Source organism: Uloborus diversus, unplaced genomic scaffold (assembly GCF_026930045.1).
Source record: "Uloborus diversus isolate 005 unplaced genomic scaffold, Udiv.v.3.1 scaffold_340, whole genome shotgun sequence".
Lineage (NCBI taxonomy): Eukaryota > Metazoa > Arthropoda > Arachnida > Araneae > Uloboridae > Uloborus > Uloborus diversus.
The window spans coordinates 68,435-93,673 of NW_026558506.1; the positions used below are offsets into that span (position 1 = coordinate 68,435).

The 25,239-nt window shown below is 36.7% G+C and overlaps 1 protein-coding gene across 1 annotated transcript; it reads right to left on the reverse strand.

The window, feature by feature from the left end:
- Nucleotides 1–8,393: 8,393 nt before the first annotated feature.
- Nucleotides 8,394–8,976, reverse strand: LOC129233333 (uncharacterized). The gene is made up of 2 exons (XM_054867376.1): nt 8,509–8,976; nt 8,394–8,405 (listed from the first exon to the last, which is right to left on the reverse strand). Exons 1-2 carry the CDS (start codon nt 8,974–8,976, stop codon nt 8,394–8,396), a joined length of 480 nt encoding a protein of 159 aa, XP_054723351.1.
- Nucleotides 8,977–25,239: the final 16,263 nt, after the last annotated feature.

Below are 25,239 nucleotides of genomic sequence, written 5' to 3' on the forward strand. Positions count from 1 at the left end.
ATACCCCAAGAGTTTTGTGAGTTATATGCTCACAACATGTGAATTTGATCATTCGTTTGAGTATTAGTAGGTTCTTTCGACGGGGACAGCAATGCGTGATTTTGATGTATAGTAAAGCTGTTTGCTTTTTCAAGACGGAAGTTCTGAAAAGTAACTTTCTGAATATGTAAAACTTTCATACAGTATTTGTATTTTAGGGTATTTAATATTATACTGCTGGTTAAAAAGGAGTATCAGAAAACTTAGTCAATTACACTTAATTGAAAAAATACCATTTTAGTTATTTTTGGAAAAGAAAAAATTCCCTGCCATTGTTTAGAAGAGAAGAATATTTACGGAACACCAAAATTTACTTCAGTCATGGGTGCAAGTTTGGTGATGTGTTCAAGACGGAAGTTATTTTTAGCACCCCTCTCCCCCAATCCACACATGCGTGCTTATTGAAAATTCTACACACATAAATGTTGTTGATTTTTACTATGTCAGTTTTGGAATTTGTGCTTCATTGGAATTTTAAGTTTTTGACTTTTGTGTCAATATGAGCCTAGTTTTAAGTGCAGTATGTAAGCTTTTTTTTTTTTTTAATGCATCTCTGTTAGTCTTCCGGATTTTTTTCAAATTGTAGTTCCTAAAACGGAAATGTAGACAACCACCAATAACAGAGAGAGGGGTTAGGTCGGCTCTCCCCCAGAAACCCCTCACATTGCCAGACAAGCAACAGTTTTAAGACTTCAATTTTGAAACTGTTTCCAGAGAACGACCTCCTAAATGTCCTAATTCTTAACTTATAGGCGCCCATATTCAAACTTTCTAGGGGGGCCTCATATTTCTCCCATGGTTTAGCAGGATATTTTCCCTGTAGAAACCGATTTCAGTACAGATTAGAGGTATTAAAATTTGATATTATTAATAACTTATTCATATAGGCTGGAGATGAAATGTTTTTTAATTCTTGCAAAGAAAAATGTACTAAAAGCAAGGAAGCTCTAATTTTAAAGGGGGGGGACTTGAGCCCCCACTTTCCCCCCTATATGGGCGCCCTTGTCTTAATTCACCCAAAGATAGCCAAAATAGTATTTCATGTATGGAGAAATTCTCTGGGGGAGAGCGCCCTTCCCCCTTCCCTCTGAACTACTTTCCCTCAGTTCACTAATTTTGGCTTAAATTTGCGATTTTGCGACACCAGTTTCATAAATTTTTAAAGGAACTGAAACCACCCCTTTCATCTTTTTATCACCAAAGAAAGTCTTAAAATTTTAAGAATTTATTATTTTAAATTTACAGAGAGAAAGCCCTTGAGTTTCCTCTTCTTAGATACCCCAAAGATTGCTTAAAAAACGAGTTCAGAGTACTGCAGCGTTGAACATTTTTCGGGGGGAGGGGAGTTGAGAGGGAACCCCCAAACGTTTATTAAAGATGGTCTAAAAATGTGCTTTTAAGATTCCAGTTCCGAAATTTCTCCAAACGAGAGTCCAACCGCTGACATTACCAAAGACAGCATAAACATTTTAAGACTTTAGTTACAAACATCTTTCAGATTAGAATAGATTTTGGGATTTCGCGAGCCCGTACTGCTGTTACTTTTCTCGTTTCCTTTATGCTGCTCCCCCCCCCATTTCCAATCTAGTGATGACACGATTGAAAGACATTCTCATCAAGTTTTGGTAGATATTTAACAGTGGCATGTCAAAAATGCAGGAACAGTTGCCCATCAGTGTTTCAAACCAGCTTGGGGTTTTCCCAATCCTTTCCAGAATTCAGATTTTTACTGAATCTTCTAAATCCCTGAAAGCTCCCATTTTTTCCCAGTATGTGGAGGCATAGGCATAACGGCAGCGTAAACAGTCCATCCTATCAGCAATCACTCTCAACCAGTGATTCAGATTCAACTTGAACATTTAAGCGATTTTCGTTTATGCAAGTAAAGTTCAGAAGAAAAAGCGAGAGTCTAAAAGCCATGCCTCCAATAGCAAGTGGCAAACAAAACAAGCCCATAAAATAAAGAGAATGTCGACATTCGTGGTTATAAAACGGTATATAATAAAGCATATTTTCACCACCAATAATTATGGTATATTAACATCCAATAGTTCTTCTTTTAGCAAAAACTGAAGAAAATTCTTCAAATTTCTTTCCGTCCTAGACGGAAGGTCTTGCACCCATGACATCAGTATTGCATTTACCAGAACTCATAAAATTTAAGCTTTTTTTAGCAAGAAAATTATAACGCTTAACAAAAGAGTATATGTTTACAACAAACTCTTAAAATATGTTTCAACCACTGGGTATGAATCAATATTTCATTATTTATTACATTTATTTTAGAAAATAGGAAGCCATTTTAGATTGTTGTGCAGACAGAAGTATCTGCTGCACTAAAGTGGAATGGATACTAAAGTTGAAAAGCAGCCAAATGCATCAATTCTATTCGAATAGTATTAATTTAATAAAAAAATATTTAATGAAATAATTTACTTAGGGGATTTTTGCACATAAATTTTATGTTTTCAAATTCTAAAGAAAGGAACGCCATGAACAATTATTGAGCAATTTGCAGTATGACATGACATTAGTGTCCATAGCATGGGGTTTCCTGTCCATGCTAAAGACAAACGAGTCATGTAAAGACTCCCGTGTGTATTGCAAGTTGAGCTTACTTGATTTCCATTAAAAATATTTTTTTTTAAACAAAAAAATCACTGCTAACATTTAAAGATGTTTTTGAAAAAGTCCTTTTTAGAGAATCATCCAAACATCAATTTCCTTCTCCCGGAGAAGAGATAAAGACGCCTCAATCACTCTCTCCCTCACTCCCTCTGCGTTGCTCATGTTGTTTAAGAATAGAACTGACACGATGAAGCAGTGAAGCTGCCACACCAACAGATCCACCAAGATTTTGTGCATTCTTGATCCTTTGTTTGTTACATCGTGAAATTGAATTTGGGATATTTATCAATTTTACGGTTTTTTAGCCTACTTTCCCAGTAAAAGTCAGAGAAAGAGGAAAAAGCATGAAAGAAGGCTTAATGCATCTTAAAAATATAGCGAAAAACAAAAGCCAGATATAAATAGAATAATTAGATAAATATCAAAAAATTAAAAATTGGGAAGTTTTATTCTCTTTTGATTAAAGGAATTTATAAACTTATCGGAAACCTAATTATCAATTTGTGATTGTATCGTATTACCAATCAAACCGTCTACCCAGATCCAAAAATGTGTTTATTTACCTTTCAAACCTAGTCGCACAGGTAAACAATTGCGACGCCAGGTGCTCGGAAAAATCTCAGTCTCTTCTCATTGCAGCTATTAAGAGCCCCCCGGTGGGTCAGTCAGAGATTCTCCCCAGAAAAACTGTGAGCCAATCTCATGGCGCCCTCTTCCAAACAGAAGTTCTTTTCCATTTTTCTTTCTTTCCTTTTATTTAACGTGCGTCATTGAAAAAGGTGATCAATCGTCCTCATTTTGTTATTATTACTAATTTCAAATTGACCTTTGTTGCACAAAATCAACTGTACAAATGTCATTCAGATGGGGAAAATGTCTGTTGGTCTATCTGTCCCCTCCTAATAACTTTAGAGTAAGTTGTCTGATGGTGTGGATATTATCGCACCACATCTTTGTAGGATCTACAGGTCCTGTCTTGTTTTTGGCTATGTGGCTTATGCTTTGCCGAAGGAGAGATTAGCAAAGTAATTTTTATACCTGAGCCAGGTAAGCCAAACTACAATACGGCGAAAGCCTTCAGATCCATCAGTCTTACCTCCTTTCTCCTAAAAACTCTGGAGAAACTGATTGATAGGCACATTAGGGATTGTGTTTTGAAAACCAACCCTCTTTCTAAGTGCCAGCATGTTTATCAGCCTGGAAGGTCCACTGAGATTGCACTTTATGAGCTGACAACAGCTCTGGATAATGCAGTAAATGGACAAGAAGTAGCTCTCGCTGCTTTCCTTGACATTGAGGAAGCTTTTGATAAGGTCCCTACTGAGACTTAGGTTCCATGATACTGTTACAAATCTCATGGGGTCTGCCCTTAAAGAAATTGAAAAGTGGTGTTTGGAGGCAGGTCTTACGGTCAATCCGAATAAGACTTATTTGGTTCTCTTCACTTGTAAACGTCTCAAAGACTTGAAGATAATTAAGTTCTTTGGTTCGCCTCTTGCCTACTCTAGTGAGGTCAAATGCCTGGGTATGATCTTTGACAAAACTTTGACATGGAATTCTCACCTTAAGCAAATTAGCGATAAGGCCAATAGAGAATCTTTTGGTCTTGTAGACGTGCAATTAGTAATAATTGGGGGTTTCTCCAAAAATTGCTCATTGGGTTTAAACTAGAGTAATTATAAATATGGTTACGTATGGGGCAATTGCCTGGTGGGGTAAAACCTGTACCGTAACGGCTGAGGGTTGCCTCCCCAAAGTACAAAGGATGGCTACTATTAATATCACTGGTGCCATGAGAATTACTCCTTCCCATAGCTTTGAGCTCCTTCTTAGCCTTATTCCGTTGCATAAGCAAGTGGAAATGGAGGCGATTCTGTGTGCATACCGCCTCAAGCTCATGGGTCTATGGAAGTCCCCTGGTTACTTGTCTCTGTACGATAAACTGTGTGCATCCTTATTTTATGATGCCTTCTGACAGGATGTTAAAACAATTCAGCTTTAATGCCAATTATAGCATTGTGTTTCCTTCCAGAGAGCAATGAAAGGATGTACAGGATATCATTAGCAATGCACACGAAATCTGGTTTACAGATAGATGGTTCCAATACTGCGTCTGGAACTGGTTCTGGTGCATATTGCAGCAGCAATAACTATTATCTGTACTTCTCTTTAGGGAAGCTTGCTACTGTCTACCAGGCAGAAACTTTAGCCATATTGGCTTGTGTAAACCACTTCCTAGAACGAGGCATAAGCGGGAAGGTTATCAGAATATTCTCTGATAGCCAAGCTGTGTTGAAAGCTCTCAATCGAACTGTTTTACTAGCAAAACCGTTTGGGAGTGCCATAATGCACTGGTAAGACTAGCTGGCAGTAATAGGGTTTCCCTTTACTGGGTTCCTGGTCACTGACAATGTAGGTGACGAATTGGCAGATCAGTTAGCTAAGCAGGGCTCCAATGTACCGTTTATGGGACCCAAGCCTGTTCTCTGCCTGCCCTACCATGCAGTAAGGACTACTTCAAAGAACCTTCTTATGGATGAATCGTATGGTCTGTGGCTTCAGTCTGAGTCTCAAAGACAGGCCAAGACTCGGAACCAGCAGCCACCCTGGCTCAGGTCCAAGGAACCACTTAACTTGAGTAGAAATGAGATCAAGAAGTCTGTTGGGCTACTAACTGGACACTGCTCTCTTAATAGGTAACTTAATCTGATGAGTGTTACCGACATCCCTTCGTGTAGAGGATGTCATATGGCTGATGAAGTCTCAATTCATGTGCTATGTGAATGTGACTTCTACTGTGCACAAGATTTGAGCACTTGGGATATCACTATGTAGATCCCAGGGAACTGCCTAAAATTTCGGTTAGGCAACTGCCGAGATTTATTTCTGTTACTGGGCTCCTTTAGTAGCCTAAACGGGGATAGTACAATAGACCTGTGGTCTCGGTGCTTGCGCTGGTTTCAAGTGCCCCCCTTTTCACTTCATACTTCAAATTGTCTGATTCGAACATTTTTCTTTAGTTCCAAAGAGCTCAACAAGGACACCTCATTCCCATATTTCACTTCTTGATTTGAACACTTTTTCATTCAATTTTGAACAGTTCAAATCCTTCAACATCAGCACCAACAGAAAAACTGGAAGACAATATAGATTCCGAACTTACTGGTGGATTTACTTCAAACAAATTTTGTTGGAAAGAGCTCTGGATGAACAACTCTCGACTCTGACTCCCAGAGTTTTGGGGCCCCTGACTCTGGCTCAGACTCCTGTGCCTGAAAACTAGTTGGACTAGGACTCCCCGACTTCGACACCGACATTGTAGCTTTGGCAAAATTTTACACACGGAGGAAGAATGATTGACTCTGACTCTTGGAAATTCGACTCCAATACCGATTCCTTTACCCCAAATATGTCTGACTGCGACTCCTCAAACATTGGCGGAGTTGTGGACTTAAAGGGAAAATGACAGATTTGAACACCGAGTCTTTGAATTAAAAACTTTCGTCCTCCCGAATCTAACTCTTTTGTCCCAAAATGAGATTGACTGTGACTGTGACTCCGCAACCATGGTTTATACACTGAATTAATTATTTTTGATATTTGTTTTTATTCTCATGCTAAAGTTTTAACTATGTATTCAGTGTTGGCAGAGAAATTCGGGGTCCTTTATGTTTTTAAACAGGGTGTCCCGATTTAACCTGGAAGACCTCTTATTTTCACAACTATTATTCCTCGAAGCATACTTACGATTGCAAAAATGTTCAAAATCAGATGCAGAGTTAAGATTTGAAACAAAAAAAAAGTTAATCGAAAAATAAAAAATTTAAATTTAGGGGGCCCTAGACACAACCCCTAACATATTTAGGAAAACAATCTCCATTGAAAAATAAGTCCAACACAAACAGTTTGACATTATATAAAATGCAGCGTTTTTTGGCTTACACTACTTTGCACTTGCCGTCAATATCACCTCTTGGGGGAAAATATGGCAGTTAACCAGGGTTTAAATTTATATGTGTGCATAAAGTATGGAGTCAAACTGTTGGAGGTTTTGTTGTGTGCTTTTGCATATCACGGCACAACATTTGCAAAAAATTTTGAATAGCAATGAAACATATAAATAATTAGTTTTCTCACTCCAACAACTGTCATTCTTTCGGAAAGGCGATAAGTTCCAATCTCATCTTCTGTACGGTCCCTAAAAACTTTGAACTCGAATGTCTCCTTGAGTTTTGGCAGCACAAATATCAAGATTTTTCTACTAGTAATATTTTTCAATTGAGACTATATCTCTAAATTCAAGTTAGGGGCTCCAGGGCCTGTACAAAACGTTAAATTTTGTATTTTTTAACTCCTCAAACTTTTAGTATCTGAACTCTGCACCTGATTTTGAACATTTTTGCAACTGCAAGTATGCATCTCGGACTAATGGTTGTGAAAATAGAGGTTAAGCAGGTTAAAATGGGACACCCTGTATATGCGCAGATGATTTTATTTATTTATTTCCTTTTTTTTATAATGAAAATTATTTCTTCAAGTTGACGTTTTATCGTTTTTTTATTTATTTTGAAACTACATCAATTGTTTTTTGGCAACAGAGGAAAAGCAAACAAAAATTTGTGATTTTAGCTTCTTTGAGAATTTTGACGACTTACGGCCGGAACACTAAAAAACCAGACACATTGGTAAGCTTCAATGTTGTTGTATCATTTTATAACTATTAAGTTCAACTTTTGAAATTCCTTTAGAGTAAACTCTCTCATTTATCATTACCTTAGAGTTGAAGAGTTAGAGACAAAATGTGGCGTCTTTACCCTACACCATAGGCATCCATTGGGCACCGAAGGAACAAATGCCTTCCATTAGACAGTACGATTGTTCCACTCGGCATCCCCAGTGTCTCGCTTCGTCATCCCCGTCTTAACTCCAAGGAACGAGGTTGCTGTTCCGGAATGTTTTCCAGCCCCCTGTTCTACGAGATTCAACCAATGAAGGCCTCTCGTTCCGACATCTTCTCCAGTTACCGAACCGGAGCTCTCGGATTGCCCAGTTGGTCTACCATCAGCCGATGGCTGCAGCTCAAGTTAGTACCAAGAAATCTTCTGAGATGTTCAATGTGAAAATAAAATAATTGGATGTAATGTCGTCGTGAAACATGTTTGCGTGGTGTACTTTTGTGCTGTGCAAAGAAAACATTGACTCTCCCTGTGTTCCCACGCCCTGTGTATGATAACCAATTAGAAAATCAAACAAATTCAATATTTTGGAAAAATTAAAATCTATTGATTTGCATTGTAAATTAAAAGTAAAACTAAAGTAAAACAAAACTAATTTACTATTGCTGAAAAAAAAATATGTTGACTGGATTAGGAGATAAATATTAATTTGCATTGTAAATCAAAAGTAAAACAAAACTAAAACAAATTTATTATTGTTGAAAAAAAAAATATGTTAACTGGATTAGCAGATCAATACTAATTTGCATTGTAAATTAAAAGTGAAACTAAAGGAAGTGTAATATTTCAGTTACATAAACTCGGTTGTTCAACTGATTAAGCAATTAATTATAAGGTAAGTGATAATGTAAGAGATTGCCCGATTTGTCGATTACATACTGCGACATTACATCCCGTGTTCCTACGCATATGTGTCCCGAATGTACATTTTCCCTACATATTAAAAATATTCACCTCCTAAACTTCCTTGGTATCAATAACAAACATTTTTTAACTCAAAAACTGTTGATGAACAGAAAGAAAAAATTACCTTAATATATGTGCTGAAGCTCTGCGGTGAAGATCTCTGAAGGCTCCCTGGTTTAGGTCCTCCTGGCCCGCTTACGCAGGGAGTCTGCAGGGGCCTGGTAGCGCTCCGGTGCTCGCCTCTGCCGCTTGCCCCCGATGAGATCAGTCCAGGGTCAGCAACGAGCGCCCATTGGCGCCGCCTGGCTGGTCGAGGGTGCGGCAGCTGAGCACCACCAGGGGCTGCCTGCAGGGCTGCTGGGGCAGGAGGAGGTGTGGCCGATGGTCCGGAGGTGGTTGCTGTTGTTGGTCCGGTGGTGGTGGTGGTGGTGGTTGTTGTTGGTCCGGTGGTGGATGGTCCAGCAACGGGAGAGGATGGTCCGGCGGCAGGAGAGTTGGGTGGGAGAACATCATCATCTGCATCTGTGTCATTAACCTGTGGTGGGGGAGAGGCTGAAGGTGGAATTATAGTTACCTGTACAGGTGAATTGGGGGACACAGGGGGGCTGGGGGGATCGGTGGTGGGATCTGAGTCCTCCACGGAATCATCAGTGTTGTCTGCAGCCATGTCGAAGACCTGTGATTGCCGCCGGGAGGTGGGTGAGGTGGGTGGTGATGATGATTGCCGGCTGGTCCCCGGCACTTGCAGGAGGTTGCCTGGTGAAATTCTAGGTTGAGTCCATTCAGCATCTGTTGGTGAGACGGAAAGAAAAATGTTGCTCAGGAAAACATTCGAAGAGTTTTGGGGAGCAAACGTTCAACCAACTCAACAATTTTAGGCACTGTTTTGAATACGCAGACCAGACACTGTGTGACCGAACGTGATGTAGTTGCTGGCATGGCGCCGCATTTTCCTGCATATAGTCCGTGGGTTAGCTGTTAAAAAAGTAAAATGAATGAGGTCCGGATCACAGGCTGCCACGGATCATGTGTGGGTTTTTTTCTCAACATTTGAGGCAGGATTCGCAATGAGAGAGAGTAACCATTGTTCTTTACTAATAATAAGAACTGAAAGTCTCTCCGTCCGGATCTCGCCTGTCGGATCTCCGTGACGCGGATGGCGTTCGGGCGATTCTCATGAAATATGCCACAGAGTTAGTTTGTAGCATGGGGGTGTGCACCTCGAAGCGATTTTTTGAAAATTCGATGTCGTTCTTTTTCTATTCCAATTTAAAAAACATTTTCCCGAGAAAAATGATCATAAGATGGGCTAGTAAATTACGAAATTATCGTAACGTGGAACCGTAACATGGGCACGAGCCAATTGGAGAGAAAACTCACCATACATTATTTGTAAATATACAGGCGAACCAAAAGACCTTTTAATTTTCTATTACGGGCAAAGCCGTGCGGGTGGCACTAGTGCATAATATAGATAAACGCCCCAATGCCATTTGCAGAAATTTTTTGGTTCTGCAGATATTTTTTTCAAACTGCTAATGTTAATTAAATATATATATTTAAAGGAATTTTTTTTAAAAATACCAGATTATTTCTGTTGAAGCTTTTCTCCAAAAGACTTTAAAAGCACATGTGTGAAAAATATAATGGTTTTGGCAGTTTTCTTCAGTTGGTGAAAAATAAGCACAAACTATATGTTATTGTAAAAAAAAAAATGATTTAAAGCATTTTTTTTTTTTTTTTTTTTGCCTCTTTCATCTTTGAACATAAAATTCTTTATTCAAGGGTGAGTTAGACAAAATAATTATCTGAAGAAAATTTTCCAGTTAGGATTTATGTTTGCATAAAGCTTTTCATTTTATCTAAGTCTGATAGTTACCCTGCCTGTATGTTGTTTATTTTTTGCACAGCTTAAATGCTCTTCTTAGAGACCGTAACCCGTGCCCGTATCTTGATAGTATTACATATCTTGAATGTTCTTCTGACACAATTCAGACTATATAAGAGATCAGTAAAGGAAGAAGCCTTCATACGCACAAGATTAGGCCGTTGGCTCTTTCCTCGTCTCTGTCTTCGAGAAATTAGCGTACAATTATGACAATTTCCAGAAGATCTCTTTCATTTCTTTTAGATTATTTTGTTTTTAATGTTGAATATAGCTCAAAATGCATTACTTCTTCATGCTTTTAATTTAGTTGCTTAAACTGTTACATATGCTTAGTTACATTAAAACTTCATTTTTTGCACCGTATTATCCATGGATTATACGAAGTTTTTTTTTTCCTATGCCAATTTTAAGATCTGCGGATTATACGCCGCCGTGGATAATATACAGGGGTATACAGTACTTCTTAACTTGTCGTTCAGAATATGAAACCTTAATAGGAATTAAAATAATGGTACGCCAAGGAAAGCATGAATGGGCCTTTTTTTTTTGAGTTCTTTAGTACTACGTCCTAGTGCTACATCTTTTATTAAAACATTTGTCTTTATACTTAATGACATATTACTTAAAATACTCACAAATGCTCCTGCCTCGCTTTGCTTTGTTTTAAAAATTATTTACAAGTACATTGAAGGTAAATGAAACTTCACGCCCTAAACACACATTTGTCATCTTTCGGCCAACCTTCTATATTATGAAAGTGTTGCAGAAAATTATGCAGATAAATTATGGTTGAGTACTGCTATGAACTAGTAGACAGCAGATTGCATATTTCTGTAACAACGAAACGGAAAAGTTTTCCCTCTGCATACATTCAGTTTACGCTGGATTACACTCGAGCAACAATTCGTAAAATTCAAAAGAATCAAGTGCTAATGTCAAATATAAGACAGGTATAGCTCCAATACAATCATCATTAGTATCGTGCGTCGAGATTAGTTCGAAGGAAGTTATCGCGCCGATGACTCATTTAATTAGTTCTCTTTTGAGTTGGAGAAAATAATTGTCCTTTGCAGAAAACAATACCTGTGACTGAAACTATTTCTTTTTATTTCCTCCATGGTGATGTAATACAGAGAAATCCTAGGCGAACTGTTTACATATGAAATAGGAGAATATGTTCTCTCGAAGCATCGATAATTTAGTACACATTCAACTCCATTAATGATAAATTTGTAATATGACTAACGGAGAGTCATTCATTTAAACGTTAGGTTTGCCGATACAGTTTACAATTTTAAACTGCTTCATCGAGAGCATGGCGGCCGAGAGACTAAAAACATGGCGCCTCAGCAACTGAGCTACCGAAACGACATATGTAGCCGGCCGGAGCCATTTGCATGGATTTCAAGACATGCGTTTGAGATGTATATTTCCCGATGTTGGAAAGGCGGCCAATCAAATGAAAGGGGATCTTTGTCATTTCGCGACGTAAGGCACGCACGTGTCTAGACGGCGAAATACGTTACAATCATTGAAATTAGCATTTGTGACTTTGCAGGATAAAAGAAAATAGGGATTTAAATAAAGCCAAATGTATCAAAATAAACGTAAAGAATTGATAACATTATTTGGAATTCCCAACAATTAATTTCAGGATTTTATGCCAAGGTATACAATCATTAAATTTGTATTCATAATTCAAATATTTTGATTCGGCACACCACTGAGAAAGATGTATTAGTATCACTTTAAGATTTAAAAAAATTTTACTCTTTTTTGACGCAAAACGAGTCAAAGTGGAATTAGAAGATACAACAGCAGAGAAAAAGATTGTCCTTTTAGCAAACTCTCCTCATTATTTAAAAAAAATACCACTTTAACCCTTAAACAAGGCTTAAGGATCTTTTTCCGTTGACATTTTTTAAAAAATCACCAATTGTTGCATCGCTTAGATGGTAGTGGATTTTGTTCGTTTCTTGGAGAAAATTCTTCAAAGTTTCAAAAGGTTTTTAAAAGTTTCCAAAACTTACTTCCTTCTTTTTTCAAACTTAGAATGCAGGGTCGGCAAGGTTTTGGACACTACGTCCAAAACTGTCTGAAAGGGTCCAAAGCTATGTTCGTAGAGAAATTGTATTTTGTGACAAAACATCAAAGACAAAATAAAATGCATCAAAGTAATGTTTTATATTGAACATTTATTCAATGTGAACATTCAACTCTTTTATGCAGTTGACTTTAATCTAGTTACATAGGAGTGTTATTTAGTGTTACTGCTCTAATATCAGAAAGTTCAACGTTGTTAATATGCGCGGCGGCAAACCTAACCCCGCAGCTTAGTAATGCCGTGATTAGGATCTGAATGGTCCTCACAATGCTGCTAGGTTAGGGGTTTGCCCCAACACCACTTCTAAAATCGATGGTGTTTGCACATTAAAGTTTCATAAAATTGAGCAATAACTGACTTATTTGTGATGTTTCATGCATACTGTTCTATTTAGGAACAGTGTTTTTTTTTTTTTAATGAAAAAAGAACTTACCTTTGTTAAATACTTTTTGAAACACGGAATTAATGTTCTTCTTGCCATTAATTTTAAATCTTTTCATATCTTCAATTTCTGTCAAGAGAAAACAAAATTATCAGACGACATGGAATCTGTCTTACATACTTTCTTAGCATCTTGAAATTAATATAATAAGTTATTTTCCTGAAAAAAATCACAGGTGTAAAACCATTTGTGTGATTAGCTCAAAAAACTTGTCACCAATACTTCAAAATTTGCATAATTGATTCCAAGCTAGAAAACACCATTTAGCTATTAATGGTAACTTAGGCATCCTGAAAACTAAATTAAATGGAACACATTGCATTTCATCTTCCGGTCGCTTCCAGTTTATGAGTCGGCAAGATCTCTCGGACCTCAAAGGCACAAACTATTTCCTTTTCGAAAGAGCCGGTCAATCACACGACCTTTCTTTTTTGTTTTCGTATATCTTGAAAAATCGTCACACAAACATCTTAATTTTTGCTTCAAAACTCGTTGGAAATTCAGCCTATACTTTTACTTTAAAAAATTATAACTCTGACAAGAAATTCAAAGACTTTGAAAACAACTTTGCAGCAAGAAAATATGCTATACTGTAATGTCTATGAAGTGAAAAGATAAACTTATGCCTTGAACGTCCTCCTTTCACGACAAAACCACCCAAGGCCGTGTAGTAACTCAAAAAATTGACAACATTACGATCTCTCGAAACATTCCAGCGTTGAAAGAAAATATCTCAGCTTGCTTTACAGTTACGCAAAGAATTTGAATTGTTCAATTATGCCATTTTTCTCGTATCAATTGCAGTGTACATCTTGAGTGAAAAAATTAAATCCTTAATTTATTAAAGTCAGAACAAATAACGTAAGTAGAAGCACAAATTTGTAAATGTGCTTCTACTTACGTTGTTTGTTCTGACTTTACTATTCAGCACAAAGGTATTTATTTATCTTATCCTTAATTTATTGTTTGCGAAAGAAAGTTTGTTGCTATATACTTTTAGTGTAAATAATGACTTAAGCGTTGATATTAATTATAGACATGGTCAAAGGCTCTTTGAAAATTTATATTGTCATTGAACTGTGATCTTGCAGACCTAGCTTATAAAAAAATTATCAAATTTTTAAAATCTGAATGTTTATACAGTACCTGCACATGTTTTAATATTACTTTTGATGCAATATTATTTATTTAATTTTTTAAGCACATTTTTTATGTTTTTTTTTTTCCGTGCCTTGCATCTGTGGTGCCTAATTTTCAATGCAGTTGACAGATAGTGTTAGAGCAACAATTTGCTTTCGAAAATTTTCCAAATGTTTTGAGATAGTTAGGGTTAAAAGTCAAAGCACTTGAAATTTAAATCTGTTGTAAGGAAGTCATATCCATAAAGTTCCATTTTTAAAGCTCTTTTTTTTAGCTTAACTTGTATGTTTGTGGATCCAACTTTCCCGTTGGACAAATAGCCAGTGGCTTATTAGAATTACTTACAATGTACAAATCAGAGCAGTTGAGTGTAACAATGTTTGCACATGAATTTACCAGAAAGTATTCAAAATGTCTGATGGAAATAATGCAATAGAATACTAAAATGCATTCCATTACGAAAATCGAACACATGCACAAAGATATCCTTTAAGAGTTACAAGTGTTAGCAATATTTAGTATCTAAATCTTATTTGAAATTTAAAAAAAAGAAAAAAACAGTAATAAGGACTTTATATTTTTCAGAAATATAAAAATAATAGTTTAAAAAAACTAAAAAAACACGCTTTAGTAGCAAAATGAACTAAAAAGTTAAAAATAATCTTTGGATAACAAGTATATAAAGTAATTGACCAAACACTTAATTTTACTGTAATAGAAAAAAAGCGTGGGGGGCTTCTTATGAGTTCTCTCAAATTTCTTCCACTTGTTATCCATGCAAAAATGTAAATAGGCAGTAGGGTGGTCCAAAATTTCAAAGGTGAAAATTTTTTGAGTCCTACCCTACCATTTTGTTCCAATGTATTAAAAAATAAATCAGACAAAATTTAAAAACGTTTCGATAATATTTAGAGGTAGCTCAACGCAGATAAAGTTTTCATCATTGCTGAATAGATCGCGTACGACACACGACCATGGACCTGACTAAGGTAAAAACAATTGCTATTTTTATTAACAAGAAAACAATTGCTTTATAAAATTGCTATTTTATATAGAGACTTAAAAATAGCCATTATGAATACACTTTAACTTTTGTAAATACAAGTAAATACATAAAATCTATTCCTTTAACAGTCGTGATCGAATAATTTTTCAACTTATTGTTGCTTATGTATGTATTCTTAATTGTTTTGGTTTCACCACTGTTGGAATGGCAGTTTGCACTTATTTTTGAAATGCATATGTCTCTTTACTTTAAAATAACTGAGCATGGCAAATTTTTTAATCAGGTCAAAATCAGAGGTTTATCTTCTTAGTTCAACCATAAATGAGCTGACAAGTAGTAAACTACCTTCAATTTGTATGGCATTGAGTATGTTTCTTCATAACCATACTGAATTAAAGAAAACCGTAAGAGAATCTTCAATAAATACATCAGAAGAAATAAAATTTTGACAGAAAGTCAGAATACCCGTACAAAGACCCCAAAACTGTCAACCCAAGTTAGAAAAACTTTATTAACAATGGAAGTTATAAAAAAAAAAAAGAAGTACAATGACACAAAAAAAAATAAAGAAGGTGAGCTTTGCAGGACTGGGGGCCTAACTGACAAAGTTTCTGCAATGTGCTTTGACACAACGAGTGTCAATACCGGGGAAAGCAAGGGCACCCGTGTTTTACTAGAGCAAAAACTAAAGAAAAGGTTACTATATTTTCCATGCCGACATCACAATCTGGAATTAATTATTGGTGTGGTGTTTTAATAAATATTTGGGTTTTTCTTCCGCACCAGACGTACCTCTTTTTAAACGATTCCAGGCCTACTGGGAATTCATAGACAAAGACAAATACATCATACACATCAACAATAAGAACATTTTAGCACAAGTGACAGATGTAAAGGATGATACAATAGTATTTGCTGAAAGATTACTACATGACACGCAAGCAAGCAAAAAATATGCATATTTGTTGAACCTGTGTATTTAAAGGCTTGGATGACTGCTTCTATGCCTCAAAATGCACAGTATAACGATTTTAATGAAATCCTTATTGAAGTATAAAAAGATTGATGAAGACATAAGCAAAATTGCAATGCAGAAATTTGCCGATCACCTGTGGTATTTGTCAGAAGAGCTCGTGGCATTAGCCCTTTTTGCCAATAAAGTGCCACACTGCATTAAAAGACAGATGGTGAAGGCGATGAATGAAGTAAACAGGAAAAATAATGTGGTGAAGTGTCCTAAGATTTTGCTAAAACATTTTATGGATATGAAATTTGAAGAACTTGTGACAAAGGCGTCAATTTCATTTTTTTCAAAGCATGGGTTTACCTGATACCTTCATTCACGTAGATCCAGAAATCTTGGAGCTAGAGGAGTTTAAGAAAGCAAAAAGGATTATTCAAGGAATTTCAGTGGTTAATGATAATGCTGAAAGGGGTATAGCCCTTATAAAAGAGTTTAATGGAAAAATGACACGCAATGAAGAACAATTCCAATTCTTGTTGCAAGTTGTCTCAGAATATTGATGAGCTTATCCCGGATATAAAAAGCAGAGTTTGTAATATGTAGTAAGGAAAGCCATATACATAATTGTTGAAATATTATTACTATGTAACTATTTTTAACTTACAAAATGCTGGCAATTTTAATTAAATAAATTATATACTTTTCCTAGCGCCAATTTTATTTCTATCTGCATTTATGGCATAAAATGGTAAAATGCGGAACTTTGAGGCTGTTGAGCTACCTTTAAAGGTTAAAATTATGAGCTCAAACTTCACAATAATTATTTTTTACTCAGATGGAACCGAATGAGGGGGTAGGACCAATAAAAATCAGGATTTTTTTGAAAAGGGCCTTTTTTGGACCACCCTAATAGGCAGCCCCCGCGCTTTTTTTTTTTACTACAGTAAAATTAAGTGCTTGGTCAATTACTTTATATACTTGTCATCCAAAGATCATGGTTAACTTTTTAGTTCATTTTGCTACTAAAGCGTGTTTTTTTAGTTTTTTAAACTGTTATTTTTTAGCTTTAAAACTGGTTTTTGAATTTTCATTCTATTGTAACTGGGACATAAGTTGGTCATCTGTAAGAACACACTTTTCATTTTTCCTCACATTGAATTGTTTTACAAAGCTTCGTATTGAACAATTTTCAAAACTGAAATCTAAAAACTGGGAGGATTACTTATCTTGTCACATATGTCTTGCGTGGCATATTTTACTGCAATTGGAAATGGTGAGGTCAAACAGGTAATTTTTCTGACAAGAAATTGCTTGTAACCAGCTCCGAGGTGGGGCAAGATTGCAAACATTAGCTTACACCTATATTCCTAACCAATGGAGAGGGAAAAAAAATTGTACAGCGTGTTTTGCAAGTTCGGGAATGTTGAGAGTCTGGCATAGTGCAAATTTTGGAAAATTATTTTCATTACATCATCAAAACCCTAAAGTTTAGTACATGGTCTCAGGTGTCAAAACTTGGCGACAATTGAAAAACTGGCCAATTATCTTTGTAATCGAAATCTTGGCGCCACGTTCCGAGTTAACTGAGTAATATGCAAGGGCCGAGAAGTAAAAGGTGTTTGTATGTAAAATGGCTGCGACTGCCAAATAATACTGCAGCTGTTACACTCAGAGTAATGAATTATGTTAAATCCAAAAACCCAAAATGAAACCATTTGCACCAGATTCATGGCTTTGATTCTGAAATAGTATTCATGCATTTTTTCCAGCAAAACATAGTTTGCAAAATGACTACTTGTCTTGGAAAAACAGGGTCGGCAAGTTTCTGCCGAGGCAGTTAAAACCACTGGTAGAAACCGGTTAAAACTGGCATGGCAAAAACCCCTTTCTGCCACATTTGTGGCAGAAACTGGCAAAATGATATAAAAGCAATTACTGATAAACAGCAGAAAATTTGCATGGAAAAATTTAATTTTAACCAAAGCACAATTTAATCACAAAAACATTCAAAATTAAATAATACATTGTATGTACTCGGCAGTTGTCTCTTAGAAAAGGTGGATTGAAAATTCAAATGGTTTTTTAATTTAATATGCACAAATGAAATATTTTGGAATATTCTCGCAACAGAACTGGCAGGAATGCAATCAAGGTACAAGTAAGATTTGTGAAACTTTTCCTCCACCTTTTTGAACAGACTCTCTATGTAAAAACTGGGGTTGTTATAAAAATTTGACTGGAAAAATAAGTTTTGGGAAATGGGATCAATTTCTTTTGAAAAGCTGTGATGTTACGCTCAAAATTATGCAGGTTAATATTCACAAGTGAAATTCTGGCGCTTTCTTCTTGAGCACATGAAAATTTGAATCCCAACCACTTTATATGCAGCGTATAGGCTAGAAAATGACAATCAGTAACTGCCTGTTTAAATCCGTCTTCCACTTCTTTTTCCTAAGCGCAATCAAGATTCTCGTCCTTTTGTTATTTTAGTCTAAGTGGTTTGAGCATCTGCTATTTCTGAACTAAATCAAAGGTAATAGCAAGAAATTTTATTTTTTACAATCAGATGAAATGGAGTTATATTTTATAATTTACATCAACAAGTATCATTTAGTATAATTACCCAAGCTATTAAAGACATTTTTCAGTTTTTGCCAGTTTCTGCCTGTTAATCCGGTCATAACCAGTTTCATCCACGGGCAGGGCAAAAACCAGTTTCTGCCGGGAGAATCTCAGCTCTGTAGAGAAAACACCTAAATCTTTAAAACCAAAATAACCCTCGCGTCATACTCGTAATATGAAAATACTACTTCCTTGTCTAAAACTCTTGGCAATATGTGAGTCTAAAAATCAAGATAAGCCTCGGTTCAGACTATGAAATCAACTCAAAATGACGAATTAGGGGGCGTCCCAATCATCCCTTGAACTTCGGGTATAAAATTCCCCCCTGTGCAGCTTTCTAATGGCTCTTTAACACGCAGCAAAAATCAAACAAGTATGACTTTTTTTTTTAATGAGATATTTGCAATTCTATGATTTTCATTAAAATTGGAATAAAAATCATGACATTTTTTTCCTAAAAGAAAGGCACCTTATGTTCACCTCGCAGACCCCGACAACATGTGTACAAAATTTCAGGGTGAACAGTTGGGTAGCATACTTGCCAATCTTTGAAGAAGAAAAAACAGGAGATTCTCCACTAGAGGTATATAGATGATTCACCAGCGACATATTTCACAACAAAATTATTAAATTATGTTTTTAAATAACATAAATACTAAACTTAAAGTGAAATGGGGCTTTTTCTCATATGTAAGCTCATCGGTACAGAAAGAAAAATAAAAAATTCAGCAAAAGAGAACCAAATAATGAGTTAATTGCTCAAAGTTTCGTACATTTCATAGTCTCTACCAAAAAAGTCGCTACAAAAATTTAATTACTAATATTCCCCAAAAGAAATCATTTTTTTATGAAAATAAAATAGAAAATAAGTAGGTATAGGGTAGCACATGTTAAAATAACTTCAAATTTTCAAAATGATGAAAATATTTTCAAGATGCAAAGGGATTGAAATCTGCGGCAATTTTCGGCAAAGCATGTGTTTCTTTGAACATGCAACATGGAAAGCTTCCGAAAATAAATTTTTAAGAAATGAGTTATTAAATTGGAAAAATCATTTTCCCCTGATGTTGATAGGTGACTAGAAAAGGGCGCCATCTATTGAGAAGAAAGTGAAACTTTTTGATGATTGCAAAAACGGAAGAGAAAGGTAAAAAACGGGAAATCGGGAGATGGGAGCAAAAAACGGGAGTCTCCCGTTAAAAACAGTACAGTTGGCAAGTATGGGGTAGTTAAGGCTTAGAACGGTAACAAACGAACAAATCACTTTCACATTTATGATATCAGTAAGGATTGCTACAGCTGAAGCACCGTTCATACGTTTCTCTCTTTTATACATTTCATCAATTATACGTTTTTTAAATTGGTCCCTGCACATTAAACTATAGGGGAGGGTGGGCCACAATGAGACAAAGAACACATATTTTTTGCGTTCTAAAGCACAGAAACATACTTGAGTATATTAAAGGTATCAAATTATAGTATATTGCACCAAATTTAGCTCATTTAATGTTAGAAAAAAAAAAGAGTTAAATGCGTTGAAAAGTGTCTCATTGTGGCCCGGTTATGGTCCACTATGGGACAGTAGAATAATCATTGTATTTTTACCTAAAGTTTGCAAAAAAAAGTACCTTTAGCTAGTTAATTCAGAAACTTCATTCAGTACAGAGAAAAGATAATTAAAGTAAAAGAATATTTTATTTTTTATTTACAACCAGAGTAATAAGAGCCTATCCCCTGACTCAGGCCCAGGGTTGCAAAGAAACATTATGTTTACTTAAAGCATATTTTAAGTGTTTAAAACTGCTTGTTTCTTACATATGAAACAGTAAGCAAAAAAAAAAAAAAAAATCATTTGGATTTAAAAACAAGAAAAGAATAAAATAATAAATGCCAAATATTAATTGATAATTAACTTATATAATTATTTTATACAAATATTAATTATAACTATAAAGTAATTTGAAATAAGTACCATGTTTGGCAACACCTAACAGGTTTCTAGTTTTGTTTTCTAAAAAGCTGTGTAGTAAAATAAAAACTTCACTTGGAAATAATTAGTTAAAATACAAATATCTTTAAGTCTAGCCTATTTTTTTAATGTTAAATTCATTTTTTGCAAACTAAAACAAGAAGCAGATAAGTAATCTACACTTGCTTACTGCTGCTTGGGCCACAATGAGACGTCTCATCGTGGCCCAAAAAATTTGTCTCTTTGTGGTCCAAACAATAAAATAAAGATTTTTGCTTCATATCATTAAAATAAATCATGAGTTAAAAATAATCTAGCTGAATAATAATGGATGGTTAAAGTGTCAGTAACACTTCAGAAGCTTGAGTTTAAAAGCTATCTGTTTAAAAACATTTTGAGAGTATACAGTGTACATGGAGTATTACCGTATTTTCGGGATTAAGCGCCGCACCCAGTATAAGCGCCGCATCGAAAATTATCGTCGCCGGAAAAAAAAAATTAATGTACGCGCCGCACCCATTATAAGCGCCGCGCCCGCTATAAGCGCCGCATCCAACTTAACGCAACTTAAAAGCGCAATTTAGACGTTCAGAAACTTGCAATAAAATGAAAATAAAATTTAAAAGAATATAATTAACATAACTATATTATTATTACTATAATTAAAATTTTCGTACTTTGGGAGGAGACATTGGTTGGTTATCCAGAGCGCGGGACGCGGACCCTTCTCCTCATGGCGCTCCACGTTTTTTTAAGTGGTCGGCGCCACTATAAGCACGCTTTTTTCAGTGGGTCGCATCCACTATGGATCGGCGATTCAAAATCCTTCGAAATCGCTGTCCTCGCTGTCGGACGCAAATAGTCCTAGAAAGTCTGCATCGAGCTCCGGGCTGTTTTCCTCGTCATCGGAGCCATCGTCCTCCGCAGCAACATCCGGGACTCGGGGAATGATCTCCGCCTCGGTGAAGCCGGAAATTATGGTGCTCGGCTTTACCGCATTCCAAGCTGCAGCTACCCACTTCGCCACTTCCGCGAACGACGCTTTCTTCAGGTTGCCGCCTTTCGTGTATTCGTGCAGTCCGTTCACCATCCAGGACTCCCATTGTTGACGCATGTGGCTCTTAAAACTGTGATTGGGGGCCAAATCCAAGGGCTGCAACTTTTTTGTAAGCCCACCTGGTATGATGGCCAGGGACGCCAAACATTGCCGCGCCGCTTCCTTCACAGGGTCGGTCTTGTGCGCCGCCATGGAGTCCATAATCAACATTCCACTTGGTTGGAAAAAAGCGCCTTTCCTTTTTCTCCAAACTTCGTTAAACCAGTCTGACATCAGGGCCTCATTCATCCACCCCTTCTCGTTGCAGCGGATGACAACGGTGGACGGGAAAGACTCCTTCGGGACCGTTTTCCGCTTAAAAATCAGCATAGGCTTCAGCTTCTCTCCGCTAGCCGTGCAAGCCAAAACACACGTGAATGATGTTTTTTCATGCCCCGTGGTTGTAATGGCGACGCTCTTCTCACCGGTAGATGTGACAGTCCTGTTGGGAGGGCAGTCGAAAGTCAAAGGGACTTCGTCCATGTTGATAAGCTGATGAGGCTGAAAGTTGTTTTCTTTCTTCAGCTTCTCGACGTAGTCTAAAAACTTTTTTTTCTGCTCCATCCAATCAGCTGGAAGACTCTGCCCCACAGTTGTTCGCTGCCTGACGGACAAATGATTCCGCTTCATGAATCTGAAGCACCAATTCGCGTTGCCTTTGAAGTTGGAAATATTCAAATTAGCAGCGATGCACCTGGCTTCTATTCGAATCCGGACAGTCGAAACGGAAATTCCTTTAGCTCTCTGCTCCACTACCCACTTCTTCAGGTCCCGTTCTAAATCCGGCCAGTGAGCTGATCTTCCTCGTCGGGCACGTTTTGTCTTCGGCATCGCTTCGATCGTTGATTTTTCGGACCTCCAACGCCGAACACATCTTTCATCAATTCCGAATTCCCGGGCAGCAGGACGATTTCCGATCGCTTCAGCCTTAGCGATAACTTCCAACTTGAAAGCTGCAGTGTAACTCTTAAGTCGTTTAGTAGGAGCCATTTCAGATGAAACTCGATGTAAAAACTTTAAGAAAGAAAAGAACGCACGAACGACAGCAAAAGCGACGATGTGAGTGAATAAAATTGGGGATGGGAGACGGAGAAACAAGTTTTCAATTAGTAGGTCACTTGACCACCCCGAGCAACCCACTTTGTTGAAAGGGGTGATTCCCCTTTAGAAAACTGGAAGTTCCACCCCCCTCCCCTGCTAGTCTTGCTAACAAGCTCCTTTCCTTGACCCTCCGTCCCCCTTCGCTTCGATGAGGCTTCCTCGCCGCTCACGTCATTCAGCGCTCACGTGGTTTAGCGTTTCTCTCTATGGTGCAACACCAGCAATCGCTGACTCACCTCCCCTCATGGCTACCCCTCTTTGCTTTGCTTGTCGCTCATTTCGCAAAACGAAAGGGAAAAGTGTGGCGCCATCTATTGGTAAAATGTTCAACTTTTTTGCAAACTCGGATTTTTTTTAAAACTTGATCGGGGAAAAAAAAAAAAAACACTATACCCGCCGCTCCCATTATATGCGCCGCATCCACATTTTTGAAACTTTTTTTCTTGTATGCGCCGCGGCGCTTAATCCCGAAAATACGGTATACCCTATGGGAACACTACTGATAAGGATAGATGCAAGAAATCATCCAAATAACTTTCAGTGTGTCCAAACATTACTACAAAACAAAAGCATAGAACAGCATGGAACTAGGAATTCTGAGAAGCCTTTTGGTTTCGCTCTAAATACATTTTTTGAACCAAGTGTTTATTTTTGGGTTCTAACTCAACACATTGTATTTATTTTATTTCAATCAGCTCTGATACCTTTCATCACCACCCCTCCACCACAGAACTGCAATTTCAGAGAAGGAGGGAATACCGCCCCTCCCCCACGATTGACACATTTTTGCTTCTCTGCAACATTAGCTGTACAGCTGTTTCTATTTTCTTTGCTATTTTATTTTTATATATTTTTTGCATAAGAAGAATGACTTCAACAGATGCAAAGTAAGGATAAGAACTACAGCTTTATACTGAGCATATGTTTTGGTTAATTGCACCCCCCCCCTTCCTTCACCAGAACAAAAAAGCTGCAGTTGCATAGGTTTTTCTCTCTTTAGAGAAAATTTCTTAGGGTCTAACAAGTTTATTTTATTCTAAAATATAGGCATATCATAATGAAAAGTTTCATTTCTAGGTTGAATTTTATTTTTCAGCACATGTAGGGAATAAAATAATGAATTCAAAACTTTAGGACAAAATTTGAAATTTCAAGAACTTTAGGGGGAAATTTGAAATTTTAAGACAGTTCCTACCTCTGTATTAAGCCTCCACATAAATAACTATGATTTAGCGTCATTAAATGCGTGTGATTTTATTCTTTACAAAGAAACAAATAAATAGAAGAAATGGAATAATCTTCCTAAGCTTTCAACGAGCCAGGGACAAGACATTGCGCCCTACCAGACAACTGCCCATACACTTATATATGTAATAAGCTATTAACGTAAAATACACCCACTTAGACTGGAAAGAACACTCGCCGGGGACAAGTAACTCCCATTAACGTTCTTTTTCCACAATATTCAAAACGAATAAAAGGTATGGAAAGGTAAACGGACATTTGTGTAAAAATATAACTTCTGGTACAAGAAATAATCACCCCTTGTTTGCAAAAAGGTTGCATTTGTCAGAAGAGTTGAAGTTTTATTATTTCATTTAGTTCCCATTGTTCCCTTTTGCATACACTTAGTGGCGTTACTTTTTTCTCTGTCTGCGTAAGAATCTGTAATTAGTTAAAACAGTATAGGAAACTTTTCAACAAACTGAGCTAAGAATAACTTTATCTTGGAATAAAAATGTTTTTTTGTACCTTTGTCTTTTGTCTCCAATTGCTTCTTCATGTCTTTTATTTCTTTTTCCAATTCCTGTCGCTTGCTTTTTTCTTCTTTCAAATTGGTTTCTAGTCGGTCCATTTTCTTATTCATCTCCGCCATTCCTACTAATAATGTGTTTATTTTCGTATCCATAGATTGATGGTCAGTAGAAGAAGTTGAAGTTGTTGCCGAATCGTCAAAGTTCTGGAATGAGTCAGAGTCCGACACGGCTAGCAGGAAGAAAGACCAAGAGAATAAAATATAAGTTACTAATATAGCTAGGGAAGAGATAAATGAAACATCTTGTTTCTTTTTTTTTCAAAATATATTTCAATACTGAATTGAACCTATCAACCAATCAATGGGACCATAACAAACTTAGTAGAGTAAAGCTGCTCTAATAAGGAAGCTGCTGAAAAAAAACAACTACCTCAAATCAGCCACCATCAGGGACAGACTGGCTGACTTTGGCCCAGCCAGCAAAAGAATATTCTAGCCCATCTCTGTAAATTAATAAAGTTAAACTTGACAGCGCCAGATCTCGATTCTTCGAGGTTGAGCAAAGACATTAAACTACCGCTAGTTCCTATTTTCCTTTAAGGTTCTAATTCAAGTAATAGAGTTCTAAAAAATGAAAACTGTGAAACTTAAAATAAAGCGAACGCTAACATATTTTTTTATGTACCTTGAAAGAAGGATACTAATGGTTACAAGTCTTAAAGGCACATCTTTAGGCTTTTATACCGACAACATAGGAAGAACCCGTGGAAAGGGAGGAACCTGGTAAAATCTCCCGGACATTTTTCGAAATTGGTTCATCTGTATTGGCTTAATTGGAAGGT